The sequence below is a fragment of the Myxocyprinus asiaticus genome, chromosome 35 (assembly GCF_019703515.2).
Source record: "Myxocyprinus asiaticus isolate MX2 ecotype Aquarium Trade chromosome 35, UBuf_Myxa_2, whole genome shotgun sequence".
Lineage (NCBI taxonomy): Eukaryota > Metazoa > Chordata > Actinopteri > Cypriniformes > Catostomidae > Myxocyprinus > Myxocyprinus asiaticus.
In genome coordinates, this window is record NC_059378.1 from 14,616,107 (window position 1) to 14,628,905 (window position 12,799).

The 12,799-nt window shown below is 38.8% G+C and overlaps 1 protein-coding gene across 5 annotated transcripts in view; it reads right to left on the bottom strand.

Moving 5' to 3' along the window:
- The window catches only part of LOC127426292 (chemokine-like protein TAFA-1), a 284,660-nt gene extending 277,361 nt beyond the window's left edge, over positions 1-7,299 (bottom strand). For all 5 annotated transcript variants that reach the window (XM_051673011.1, XM_051673010.1, XM_051673007.1 and 2 more), the window contains exons 1-2: positions 6,752-7,299; positions 4,539-4,676 (exon numbers count right to left, since the gene is read on the bottom strand). In XM_051673011.1, the coding sequence (XP_051528971.1) occupies positions 4,539-4,662 (124 nt within the window). In that variant the 5' untranslated portion in view covers positions 4,663-4,676; positions 6,752-7,299. The remainder of the gene's footprint in view (positions 1-4,538; positions 4,677-6,751) is intronic.
- Positions 7,300-12,799: the final 5,500 nt, after the last annotated feature.

The following is a 12,799-nucleotide window of genomic DNA, read 5'->3' on the forward strand; positions in this document are numbered from 1 at the left end:
CCCATAACAGAACTGTATAACACAAGAGTATGTCTGAGCATCTCAAAAGAGACATCTGCTAAACCATAAGCACTTCAGCAAGACAAGAGGAAAGGTCTTTGGCAACTGAAATATGGATGTGCGTAATGTGTGCGTGCGTGGGCACGTTTAAAAGCTACAACCCTCCATTACCAAACCCTTCCCGACCTAACACCAGAGTGGTGATTTCTCACACAACATGTCTAACTTTTCCATATTCCATCTGTGGAGTGGTGGATGATTTATTTTTGTTGTTTAGCCGGCCCCTTAAATTATTAAGGAAACACTTACTATGGGGCATGCTCTTCCTTGTACATCTTTGGCACCATGCTCTGCCCTGGAAGCATGATGTAAAAAATTAATCTGGGTCTTTCTGAAGCTCATCACACTTTTCTCTGCTCGTATTGGATTAATGAGTTTGAAGTGCTTTTTTAGATATGAGGCTTCTCTCTCTCTCTCTCTCATGCGTATACACCATAGACAGTAAAAATTTTAAGCTGCACAACATAACTTTGTGCTCTCAAGTGACATCTGTGGTTGAAAATAAAAATTGCAAGCAATTTGCGGAAGAATATATTACATCAGTCGTGTTCTGGAACTACTCTTCTGGCGGATGAATCTCCCAATTTGAGTTTACCTGGACATCGCCTGTGTGTGATTATAACTATAGCTAGAGTTATAACGTGTTATTTTCATGTTGATATTATGTTATATGATTAAACATTTGAAATGGAAATATTACTTGCTTTGATGAAGATAAACAACATTCTTATTTACATATTTGAACTAATTTTACACTTAAATCGCTTTTCTGACACTACACTCTTTTAAATAGAGAACAGGGGACTCTCCTCAGCCACCAACAATATATCTGAATATGATTATTCAAGTGTTGTATCTTCTATTAATGTTTGAATTGTACTACAATTTACAATTTAAGAAGTTAAACTCGTGATATGGCTGATACAAGTTCAATAGAAGACTTTATTATCTGTATACTATATTGTACAGCCTCAGTTACTACAATAGCATGTCTATGCAACACACAATAACACCGTAAACCTAAAACATAAAATAAGGATTGAATAATAATGGGGGATAAAATATACTTTATTAAACATAAAAATAATATGCTTAAATATGCAATATAACAATTACAAGAAGTTGATTTCAGAAGTCATACATATTAGACATATCACAGTAACTTCACCAGACAACATAGATACATCGCGATCGGTTAACACACGACTATTGTTCGATTCATAAAAGCATGACAAGCAATATAAGCTTCAGCAGTCCTACCAGACAACATATCCAAGCATTATAGCAGGTAAACAACTTCACCAAATGGATAACAGATAAACATCCATCTAGACTGCAATGATGCTGGCCTGAACTGTGTGAGTGTTACTGAAATGAGCTGAACAGCATAGTTAGTTTCTCCAGCCGGAACATGGGACAGCCGGAACTTCTTTCCTATGTGTGCGGACATGACATAATGACACAAGGATGAACATCATAAGCCAGTGACTTTGTGCCAAATTGAACCCAACGGCTCAAAATACATATAATTTTTATAGGCTTACCGTATTGAATACGGTAAGGTAAGGACATTGTTTTGAACGCTGATTGTTTATGTACTCAATCAATAATGGCAATTTGTTCATTTTTAACCAAATAATCTTACATAGTGCAGCTTTAAAATAGGTGAGTTTAAGTTCACTATAATTCAGGCACTAATCAGCTATAGTCTATACAATGCTTTGATTCTGAATGTCAGTTTTTTTCTCTTCTTTAAAAGGAATAGTTTTCTGGCATCATTTACTCATTTTCATGCCATTTCAATCCCAAATTACTTCACCAAAGGAGAAGTTCAGCAGCATGTCTGACGTGATGTCTTCCATACAACAAAAGTGGATGATGACCAGGGGATGTCTAGCTTCAAAGAGGTCAAAAAAGCACCATAAATGCATCATAAAAAAGTAGTCCATATGACTTGTACACAATATAGGAACAGACTAAACATTTAATGTGTTATTCACTAAAAATCTTGCTTGACAGCTGTTATCATGATTCACTTTTATTTTGTGGAAAAAAGCAGCTTCAACAAATAACTCCTTTCGTGTCTCATGGAAGAAAGAAGGTCATACTGGTTTGGAACGACATGATGGAGAATAAATAATGACAGTATTTTCACTTTTGGGTTAACTATCCTTTTGAAGTCGTGCCAAGCACTGGATACAAATTCTACAATTTCACAAAAAAGTAATAAAAGTGCAAATATTTAATGAACATGCAGTAATCCAATGTGCACAACATTATATTGCTTTCAAGTTCCTTTGCTTCAGTGTCTCTGTTGAAAGTATGCCATATCACTGCCATTTGCATAGTTAGTGTTGAAGGGAGACCCACCTTGCTGTCTATTTTCCCTCCGATCCCTGCAGCGAAACAGTACTTAATTGCTGAACACTTCCATAGAGCGGGCGATAGACGTAAATTGTCATTTCCACCAGAGCTTTGGTGATCAAAGCTACTCATATTCACAGCATACCGATAGAAGAGTTTAGCCTCAAGCCTGCCTCACATGCACACACACAGACAAATATACACACACACCCAGCATACTTCTGTTTCTGTAGTCTAGATAAGGTTTCTAACTCATGATCCAAAACCATTTACAAGCCACTCGTAGAAAGCAAGAACAAAGCATCCTGGGCTGGTAGTGGGGGGATTTCTATACAAATCTTTTTTCAAAAATACATGACTGAGGTGGAGCTCACAACCAGTGATCAACCAATATGGGTTTTTTAATGGCCAATGCCGATGCTGATATCCAGAGAGCAAGGTGGCTGATAGGTCAATACAGTGCCAATATATCACACAATATAATATAGTAAATAACATAAACATAAAATTGCTAAAAAATGAATAAACTCTTATTTAGCACTATATTTTCTCAATTTCACACTAAACTTTAACTTTGTAAAAAAAGAATCTAAAAAATTATTGTATTTTAAATGGTAGATAGCAGCTTCTTCTGATTTCTGTTTAGTCATCACATTTTTGTAATTTATTTGCACATGAAGAAATTGTTAACATATTAGGAAGAAGGAAATAACATTACACACTGTAGTCCAGCAACCATGGATGGCATGTCCACGTTAGCAATCGCATTTTCTCAAAGAATACTGAATCAAACCAATTGCACATTCAGTGCATAGTGAATAAGTCATTTACTCATAGCACACGTGAAGCGCTTTTACTTTGAAGTTGCATTCACGTGCTTGTGCAGATCCAACGAGAGCAGCAATCTCCTGAAAGTTTAAATGGCCTTCTTGGATTGTCACGGAGTGACTGTCATGAATGTGAATCAGAGGAACTTTTGATCCTGATCCTGAAGTTTTTGATTCTGGCTGATGGAATACATGCTTCAGAGGAAGATATTAGATGACCGCTCAACGGGAAGAAAACACTGGATTTTCATGAGGTTCGTGAATTACATCTTTTTAAACAAGATATCTGCATATTTGCAGATGGTATATAATAGAAGTTTTACTGATATTTTTCTTTTATCATTAGAAAGGTTACAGAGAAGACTGTTAGAATACGTGCTACAGAGGAAGATTTATAAGCATTCCACAGGAAGCTGGATCTGCTGAAGTTATGTGAGGTTGGTTTATTACATCTGTTTAAATGACATATGCACATATTTGCAGACGGTATATGATATTAGTTTTATTGATATTTGCCTTTTTATCATTAGACAAGACAGTTAAAAGTTACAGGGAACTGTTGAGAGAGAGAGGGAGAATGAAACAGGCGAGCACTTTAACATTATGAGCTCAAACCCGTCTGCCGTGGCTCTGATATGCAGACCATTTAAATGACACTGTGTTGCACACCGGTCTATTATTGTAGTAACACAATGGCATGTAACAACAAAATGAACCGTGACTGGTTGTTTACATGTCTCAGTCACTTCACATGCAAGCAGGTGATTCTCAGCTCCCTCAAGAAATAAATCGGGCAAAGGGGAATAATTATTGGCCAATGCTGATAATTAAAAAAAAAATCAGAATATCGGCCGATTTATCAGACTCTGCGATATATTGGTCGGCCACTACTCACAACTACTCAATAATCCAAAATGAGCGAGATGTGGTTGAAACAGAGGATAACACATAGACTTCTTACCTAACAAAAAGTGTACCACATGCAGCATAACTCACAATGTAGATATTTTGAGAATCCAAAAAAATAAAATTAAGAAAATTAAACATGAAGGCAAGACATAGTCATCTGAAGCTCATATGTCTTCTGAAATATAACTTTATGGACTGATGTGTGAGTGTGATGTCCTTGATCCCACCAGAGCTTTCTTAGAGCAGCTTCATACAACCACATCAACACAGCACTGACAACAGGACTTTGACAGCTAAACAGCAGAGTTAACCATCCAAATCAGGAGAAAAAATGAATAACAGATCACAAAAAACATGTGGATAAAACAAGGCACTAACCCAGTATCTGTATGGCGTTGTGGCCTGGGCGGGTCACATGATGCTGCTGGATGGTCTCGTACAAAGTGGCGTGACACAGCAGTAAGCAGCTAACACTTATCCACAGACACAAGAACCAGGACATGGCAGGAGCACTGGCTAGAGGGAAAAGAAATCAAAGACAGAAGATAAAAGCAACGGTTATTCTATCTGACACGTTGGCGCTTACACACCTACGTATGATTTCTCAACTCAGCATATAATTATTCTCATATTACGAACTTAACAAGAATCACTTCATATCTTTTATTTAAAGACATTATTATTTAAAAATTGCAGTGCAGTTTTAAATCAACAGTGAAAGTATGACAAGATACATTACTGCTACAGAGATAACCACTTCAGGCACTGACTTATTTAAAAAATCACCAGGGAACAACCCTTATTTACTGTTTTCAATAGTTTATTGTAAGTTATTTCATAACTACAACATAACCTTGGGTTGAAAGGGTCAAACAGTGTCACTATTTATCAACTAAATCGAAACAAAACTTCCAGTTCCAGTTAAAGAAATCAACCTAAATACTGAACATACAAACTTTTGGAATGCTTGAAAGTCTTTATGTTTTCTCTAACTTTGCTATTTTAAATAGCAAGCGAAGAGCTGGCATCTGTACTAGAGGCAAAAAATAAATAAATAAAAAATAAATAAATAATAATAATAATAATAATACAACTTTTAAATTACTCCTTGTAAAAAATAAATAAATAAATAAATTAAAAAAAATACAAATACAAATACATAAATAATAATTTTAAATAAATACAAACATAAAATTTTTTATAATAATAATAATAATAATAATTCAACATCTCCATCACTTTAAATGGCAAACAGTGTTTAATTAATGAATGCACATTGGAGCTCTCTTGCGCCCTTCAAACTGACAGGAGCATCACAGAGTACCCTCAAATGACATTGAAATTTACAATGAATATTCATCAAGATCGAAATTAAGCATATAATTATTAACAGCACACTGTAATCCCCTTTCTTCCACTAAAGCTTTCTTAATCCGCAGTTTTGTGGAAATGTAAACTGTTCCCAGAGGACTGCTGTTCTTACTGACAGGCAAACTGCCTAAGAAACTTAAAACTCTCTTCTTGAACATTTTGAGATCTGGCAACTGCAATCAAGACGATTAACATGCAACAGAAGAAAATGAGTTCATAAATATGTTATCTTTATTATTATTATTAAAATTATGATCTTTATTCATATTCCAAGACTGTGTTGTGCTTTTTAGACAGTTAATCTGGAAACAAAATAATCACCTTCGACTTCAAGAGATTACCTAAACCGAACACTGATGCATTCTGATGCGTAGCTATTATTGATTTTCCAGGTAATATTTTAAGTCACTCTTTGATGAGGCGAAATTTACAATGCCGGGAGGTTGTTTAAAGCAGCTTTGGGAGTCGGTGCACGCAGCTGTCGTCTATTTAATGCATTTATCTGATAAATCATCTGGATGGATTGTTTTATTGGCGTTATTTTATCGTCCGCGCGATCATCACCGTCCCATCACGCTGCACGCGCGTTTCCACACCTGAGCGCGATCACCGCAGGATATTTCGCGCGCTCTGCACGCCGATGGTTTACATGTGTCTCGACATTTTTGGGCAAATAATAAAACAAAATTATAATAATAATAATAATTATGGGGATGATAATAATAAATCCTGTGTGATTTCACACATTTCGGGGTGAGTAAATACGTGGTATATTTTGGATAGAGAAATACTTGTTTTGTATTTGTACTTACGCTGTAACAGACGTTAGTAGAACAGGAAATAGCCCATATGTTTTATTGAGGGTAAAATGGATGTTTTATGTTCACCTGTTAAGTAACTGTAGCACCACTGAGCTGAGAAATTATTGACAGGAGAATCCTATAAGCTTATCTGTTCTGCACCTTGTTGAAATTGGTGCGAAATCTCAGCATCCATAAGTAAAAAACAAATTACAAGTGTCAAAGAAAGGTTCAAAATTTTGCAGCAAGGTTGCATGTTTTGCCTTTGAATTGGTCAGTCAAGTTTGTCATCTCCAAAACATGCATTCTTGCTGACAGACTTTCTAGTCTTTCTTGTCAAACTGACTTTCTGTTGTTTATGATTGCATCTTAGTATCTTTTTGCGTCCGACTGCCATACAATGCTCACACCTAGTCTTACCTGTGAGATGTTGTCAGGAGAGAGTCAAAGGAATGTGCTGTCAATATTCCTGAACAAAATCCTCAGCACATTGTCGTATATCCATCCATGCTCTCGGGAAAAATGTTCCCAGCAAAGTTGCTGTTTGGATCTGCAGGTCAGAGGGGGGATTAGGAGACTCTTGTTCGTTCTCCTGCCCTCGATCCCCTCTTGTTTTAAGTCCTCCTGCAATCCTGTGAACAGAGTCAAGCACCCAACACCAAATTCTCCCCTCACAGCTGTGAAACGCTGTCAGAAACTAGCAGAGATCTGAGAGACGAGAGGCTTGTCATGTCACCTTTAAATCCGCAAAGAACCAATGTGTTCTTCTCTGCCTCCTATCTCTTCTCTGTGACGGTGAAGCTTCTTTGGGGGATAACAAGCTAATTTGCCTCTTCACTTTTTGCCCACAGACAGAGGGTCCTGCACATTCTCCTTCGCAGCTCTCTCTCTCTCTCTCTCATGTGCTTGGTCTCTTCTTCACTCTCTCCTCTAAGCTCATTTTTCCCATTGAGATGCCACTCAGTATGAGTCTCTCCTCTTCCCAGTGTACTGATTGGTGTGTACGCGCATGTGTGAGTGCAGGCGTGTTTGTGTGTATGACAATACTGCCTCACGAGTGGGAGAGAGAAAGAGAGGCATTTCATGTCTTAAAGCAAGACTGCCCACTGTAGCTGAACAGTACAGCTCCTATAAAATGTACAGTTGATATAACTTGCTGTGTGTAAGAGAGTTTTGTGTGTGCAACAGAAGATTGGAAAGAAGACAGGATGAGTTTCACAATATTCTGCCTCAATACTTCAGTATCTTGGAGAGTTTGAACAGAGAGACTGAATATGCTGAAAGCAGTCGTGCTTTTAATAGAAGGGTGTCCACAGCTGTGTTTGTAACCATCTCATTTTCCTGAGATTGCTGCTGTGTTTCTTTGCCTGTTTGTACAATCTAAATGGATCTTTGTGTTGCGCTCAGCTCTTGCTAGTTGTTGAGTGTTGCCAGAATAAAGTTGCAGCTGGCACGCCTGGCACACAGAAACAGTCCTCTCCTTTATATGCGCTGACGGTGTTTTGGGAATTCAGTGCTTATTATGATCCAAGGTTATTTTTATTGGTTCTATTTTGTTCTTTTTTATTATTTTTTTATTTAAGGATTTAGTTGTATGTTTCCCTATTTTTATTTCATTACTGGTTCAAACCACATTTATAATCTATCAGAGACAGAAACCACTGTCTCTGTTGGGGGGCAACTGGGATATGAAATGTAGGCAAACCAAATCTCTTCGAATTTTACAGGCGTATGCTGAGGCAGCCGTGTCAAGATCTGTTCCTACTTTCTTGACACAACTGACTACATCGTGACATTTTGGTGACAGTAAAGCTGACAAATGCAGCACAAAGCAGCTAGAGCGGAGAACCTGCACACTGTCATCACATGAATATCTAAAGAAATGTGTGTGTGTGTGTGTGTGGGTGTGTGTGTGTGTGTGTGTGTGTGTGTGTGTGTGTGTGTGTGTGTGAGTACAAGGGTAGATGAGGTAGATCAAAATCGGAGAGATAAAGCACTTGACTTCCCTCAACTGATGCTTAAATTTTAGATTTATTTCTGATGGTAGGAACAGGGATCTACTTGAGCGCAGACAGTGAGTCTAGCCAAAATATGTTTTTCATCCTTCTGTTGTCTGAGATGCTTGTTGGGCATCCAAGCGCCAGGGACTAGCACACAGCCAAGACTGGAATCTCAGGCTGGTATGGAATAACCCTTAAGGAGGGGTACAGGAGAAAACTACAGTGTAACAAAAATGTTGAGAGGCAAATATTTATTACTTCCTCAGTTGGGTGTCATAAAGAGATGAAGTGACTGGTTACCTGCTGAGTTAATTGGCACCCATGTAAGAGTAGCTATTAACAAGTTGTTTTTTTAGTGACACCGTGTCTACCCTGGGTGTGGCCATATATCACTTATGGAAGTGATGAAAATCATCTTGTTTCAGATGGATAGATAAAATAAAGTAACATGAGTAGCTGTGCTAAATTGAGCTGTCAAAATAAAAATAAAAAAAGGTTATCCACCTTTTCCTGTTTTCGTTTTCTGGCCTCCAGTGTTTTCACTCGCATCGGCGTATGCTCTTATGTGATGTTTAGTGTCTTAAATTTGTAAAAACTATCAAATATCACAATATTTATTTTCATATCGTTCAATATCTATATTTATCACAATATATATTTCAAGCCTATATCAGGTGTGTAACTTCTTTTCACAACACAAACATCACAAGAAGAAGAAATACTTTCTTACCTGTGTCAAAAAATTTGCGGACGTGAAAGCACTATGGATTATGAAAAAAACATTTTGTTTTTAACTACAGTAAATAGTACATAAATAAAGAGCAGTGGTGTTGATGTCAGAGTTGCTTTTGTTTTCAGTCGTTAGCTGTATTGCATTGTTAGTACTGTCTTGTTCTGTACACAACAATATCATATATTATAAATAATGTTTCCCAGATTAGGGAAGTTAGGTGGTTTTCTCATTATTGGTTTATTTGAAAGCAGGGCTAGCCACTAGCCAGCAAATACTTGCTGATTTAATTACCTTGGTTGTGTGTATAACCTTGTCTTACTGCTTCTGTTTTTAGCGACACACAACTGATCTGATCATCTATGCAGAACATAGGCTAAATTTCGAAAATTACTTAACAGTTTATCATTGATATCCAGGATTTTTTTTTTTTCTCAATAAATATCGATATAATTTTATCGCCTAGCCCTAGCCCCAAGTTTAAGGAGTGGGTGGATGAAGTGAAGCTCTGAACCAAGGTAAGTTACGTTGATATTATTAACTACTTTGAGTTGTTATGACAGCCAACAACTGCAGAAGTTGAGCCTAATCTAATTTTTACTCAACTAACACTTAAAACTGTTGTTCTTCATCTGGAATGCTCATATTGGTAGTTTCTTATGGAGACAGGAACCAAAAAATAGTCCAACAACAATTAGAATCATCATGGCACTTCCCAGTGGTTAGTTAGTTAGGCGTGGTGTGATGTGCCCCAAATGGGCACTTCCAGTGTAGGCAGCTCCATTAATTATAATGGGAGTGATCTAGTTTTGATGTAAACAGTCTGAGGAAGAAGGAAACCAAGAGTCATTTGAGGAAAAAGTGAGGTTTATGAGTCCCTGTGAACTTTGAGTCTAAACCTTGAATTTTATTATGCCCTCCCTGTTGACCACTGCTTTCATCAGAGTGCTACCACCATAATGTAATGGCCATGACTCAGCAAAATACAGCTGCTAAAGATGAAGGACTTAATGGCATGGATGTGTAGCACAGAATGTGACAAAATGAGGATAATTTCGTACTAATGCACTACCACAAAAACACAATGGAGGAGGTAGGAGGTGGATTTAAGGCACAGCTGTAAAAAAAGATTCTAAATTAACTTAGATGAGTGCATTAGCATTTGACTAGCTGTGTTTTTAAAACTCCTTTTCTGCTGGCTAACTTCATGAAAATGTATGGCTTATGAATATGGCTCATGTTTATTTTAGGGGCTTAAAAATCACATTTGTGTTCCGTCAATGTTGTGCACCGCTAAAAGTTGAAACAAGGTCTTTCTTGAAAAAATGTTGTGTGCCTCCAAGGATGACTTAAATGAAAAATCATCCAATTAGCTGTTTCTCACAATGATGTATGTTTACGATGACACTAGCGTTCTTCAACTCATTGTTTTGTCATCTGTGGATTTGCTTTTCCTTTTGTAACTATTTTGCACATCGTGAGGCTTGTGTTTTAGGACAATGTGTTGATTTAACTTGCTTTATAACTACGGTAGCTTTCGGTCTCTACTCTTCCTTTAGCCTCTCATATCTTGGGCTGTCTCATCTGTCACCTCTGTCCATGCCAAGCTGAACCAGAGCAGTCCAATCATCAGTAGCCAGTTGTTTGTGCTGACCTGGGCCCCAGGCTCGGAACAGTCCTTCCTCTACCCCTTTTCCCATTATGTTATACATCCTATCCAACCGGTCTCTGCTCCTCAGTCCATTCTCTGTACATGCAAACCACTCTCTAGTTCCTGTTGGTTCCCTGGGCCCACTCCCTCATCTGCCTGGTCTATCCCTAGCCCCTCACTGGTTCTGTCCTGGCTCCCTGACCATCTGCCCTATCGGTTTTGGCTCTCAGGCCAACCACCGGATCTGTCCTGGCTCCCTGACCATTTGCCCTGTTGGTCTTGGTTCTCTGGCTGCCCATCCGAATCTCTGTTACTCTGGGTAACTGGTGAGTACTCTGTGAAGTGTTTTACAACATAAGATGTCTGCAGAGCAAGACACTCCAAAGCAAGAGGGGAAGTGTGCTCAATGATTCATAAACTTAGTGCGGTTAGTGTCTAAAGCATGTAGGAAAGAATCTTGCTTTGCCCAGAGGTGCCTCAAGGCCAAAAGGGCCTGGAAATGAATTACAAATGCTAAAAAACATTTTAGTGTGATACATACAAAGAAACTATTTAACACATGCAGCTCTTTGCTCCTCTCTAACAGGAGATATTTCCTGTCCTTGATCAACCTTTAGTTGAAGTCAAAGTAAGTTATCAAACCTTGAAACATTAGAAATGGGAAGAGGGTCTAACCCTGAAATGGATGCCCATCGGATCTGTCCTGGCTCCCTGGCCATCTGCCCAGTCAATCTTGGTTCTCTGGCCGCCCACTGGATCTGTCCTGGCTCCCTATCCCTTTCCTGGGGCCTCCTCCCAGGCCGCCGTGGATGGTACCCTCTGTGTCTCCATCTAACCCTACTCTGGTGTGTCTGTCTGTGTTCTCAGGTCTCATCTGCTGTTTGATGTTTCCCCTTTTGGGATGCCAGGTGGCATGTCATTGAGCGGGTGTAGTGTCAGGATCCTGTCTCTTGGTCGGTCATGTTTATTGTGGTGGTAGGATCCTGACACTCATGTTCTGTGTCTGTGTTGACCGCATGGCTCAGGGTTATTTTCCTGGTTATGTGCATTATCTTTTCTTGTTTCTGTCTCTGTGTGGGCACACGGCTTCGGTTTTGGATTCCTTGTCATGCGCTCTTCGGTCTGTTTTGTATTTGATGCTCGGAGCATGTTGTCTGGATCCTGAGTCTTTTGTCTAGTTCAGCTCCAGTTCTGGTGTCAGGATCCGGACAGTCATGCTTCATGTCTTATCTTTCTTCCCACCCTCCCTCCCTAGTCAATCCCTCTTGTGTCAGTGTATCTGTTGTGGACACCAGGAGGTGTCCTTCAGGGGATGGGTACTGTCACAGTCTTGCCTGACTGTGCCTCCCCTGACTGTCTGTCTTGTCTGAGTGTTTTGTCTATGTTGGTTTTGTCTCTCACTCCTTCTTGTGTCTTGCAGGTGCCACGTTGAGTTTGCCAGCTCCAGTTGCTTTGGCAACGATCGTAACCAATCAACTGATCATTCGCGGCACCTGTTCTCTCAATTACCTCTCCCTATATCAACTCCCTACATGTTCAGTCCTGTGCTGTATTGAATTGTTTGTCTGTGTGTCAGTTGGTTTTGCCAGCTATCGGCTTTGGTCAAGTTTTCTTGAAACCCTATTTCAGCTAGTCTTTACTTGTTCTGTTTTTTTGTTCATCTCATCTTGAGGCTTTTTGGTTGTACTTTTGTTTATTTATTTTTTTGTTATAAATTCTTAAATCTGCCTACTGCATTTGGGTCCACCCTTACTCTCCGGTGACACCAATATCCTCTCTCATTCCTTTCCCAAATCCCTCCTATTTTTCCAGATTTCTCTATGAAGTCAGCGAACCAAGGTTTTCAAAGCCAGATCAGAATCCAACACCCACTTAGTAATGCACACCTGGATTATGGTTAGGGTTACTGGGGAGTACTTTGTGAAGTGTTTTACAACATAAAATGTCTTCAGAGCAAGACACTCCAAAGCAAGAGGGGAAATGTGCTCAATGATTCATAAACTTAGTGGGATTAGTGTCTGAAGCATGTATGAAAGAATCTTGCTTTGCCCAGAGGTGCCTCAAGGCCAAAAGGGCCTGGAAATGAA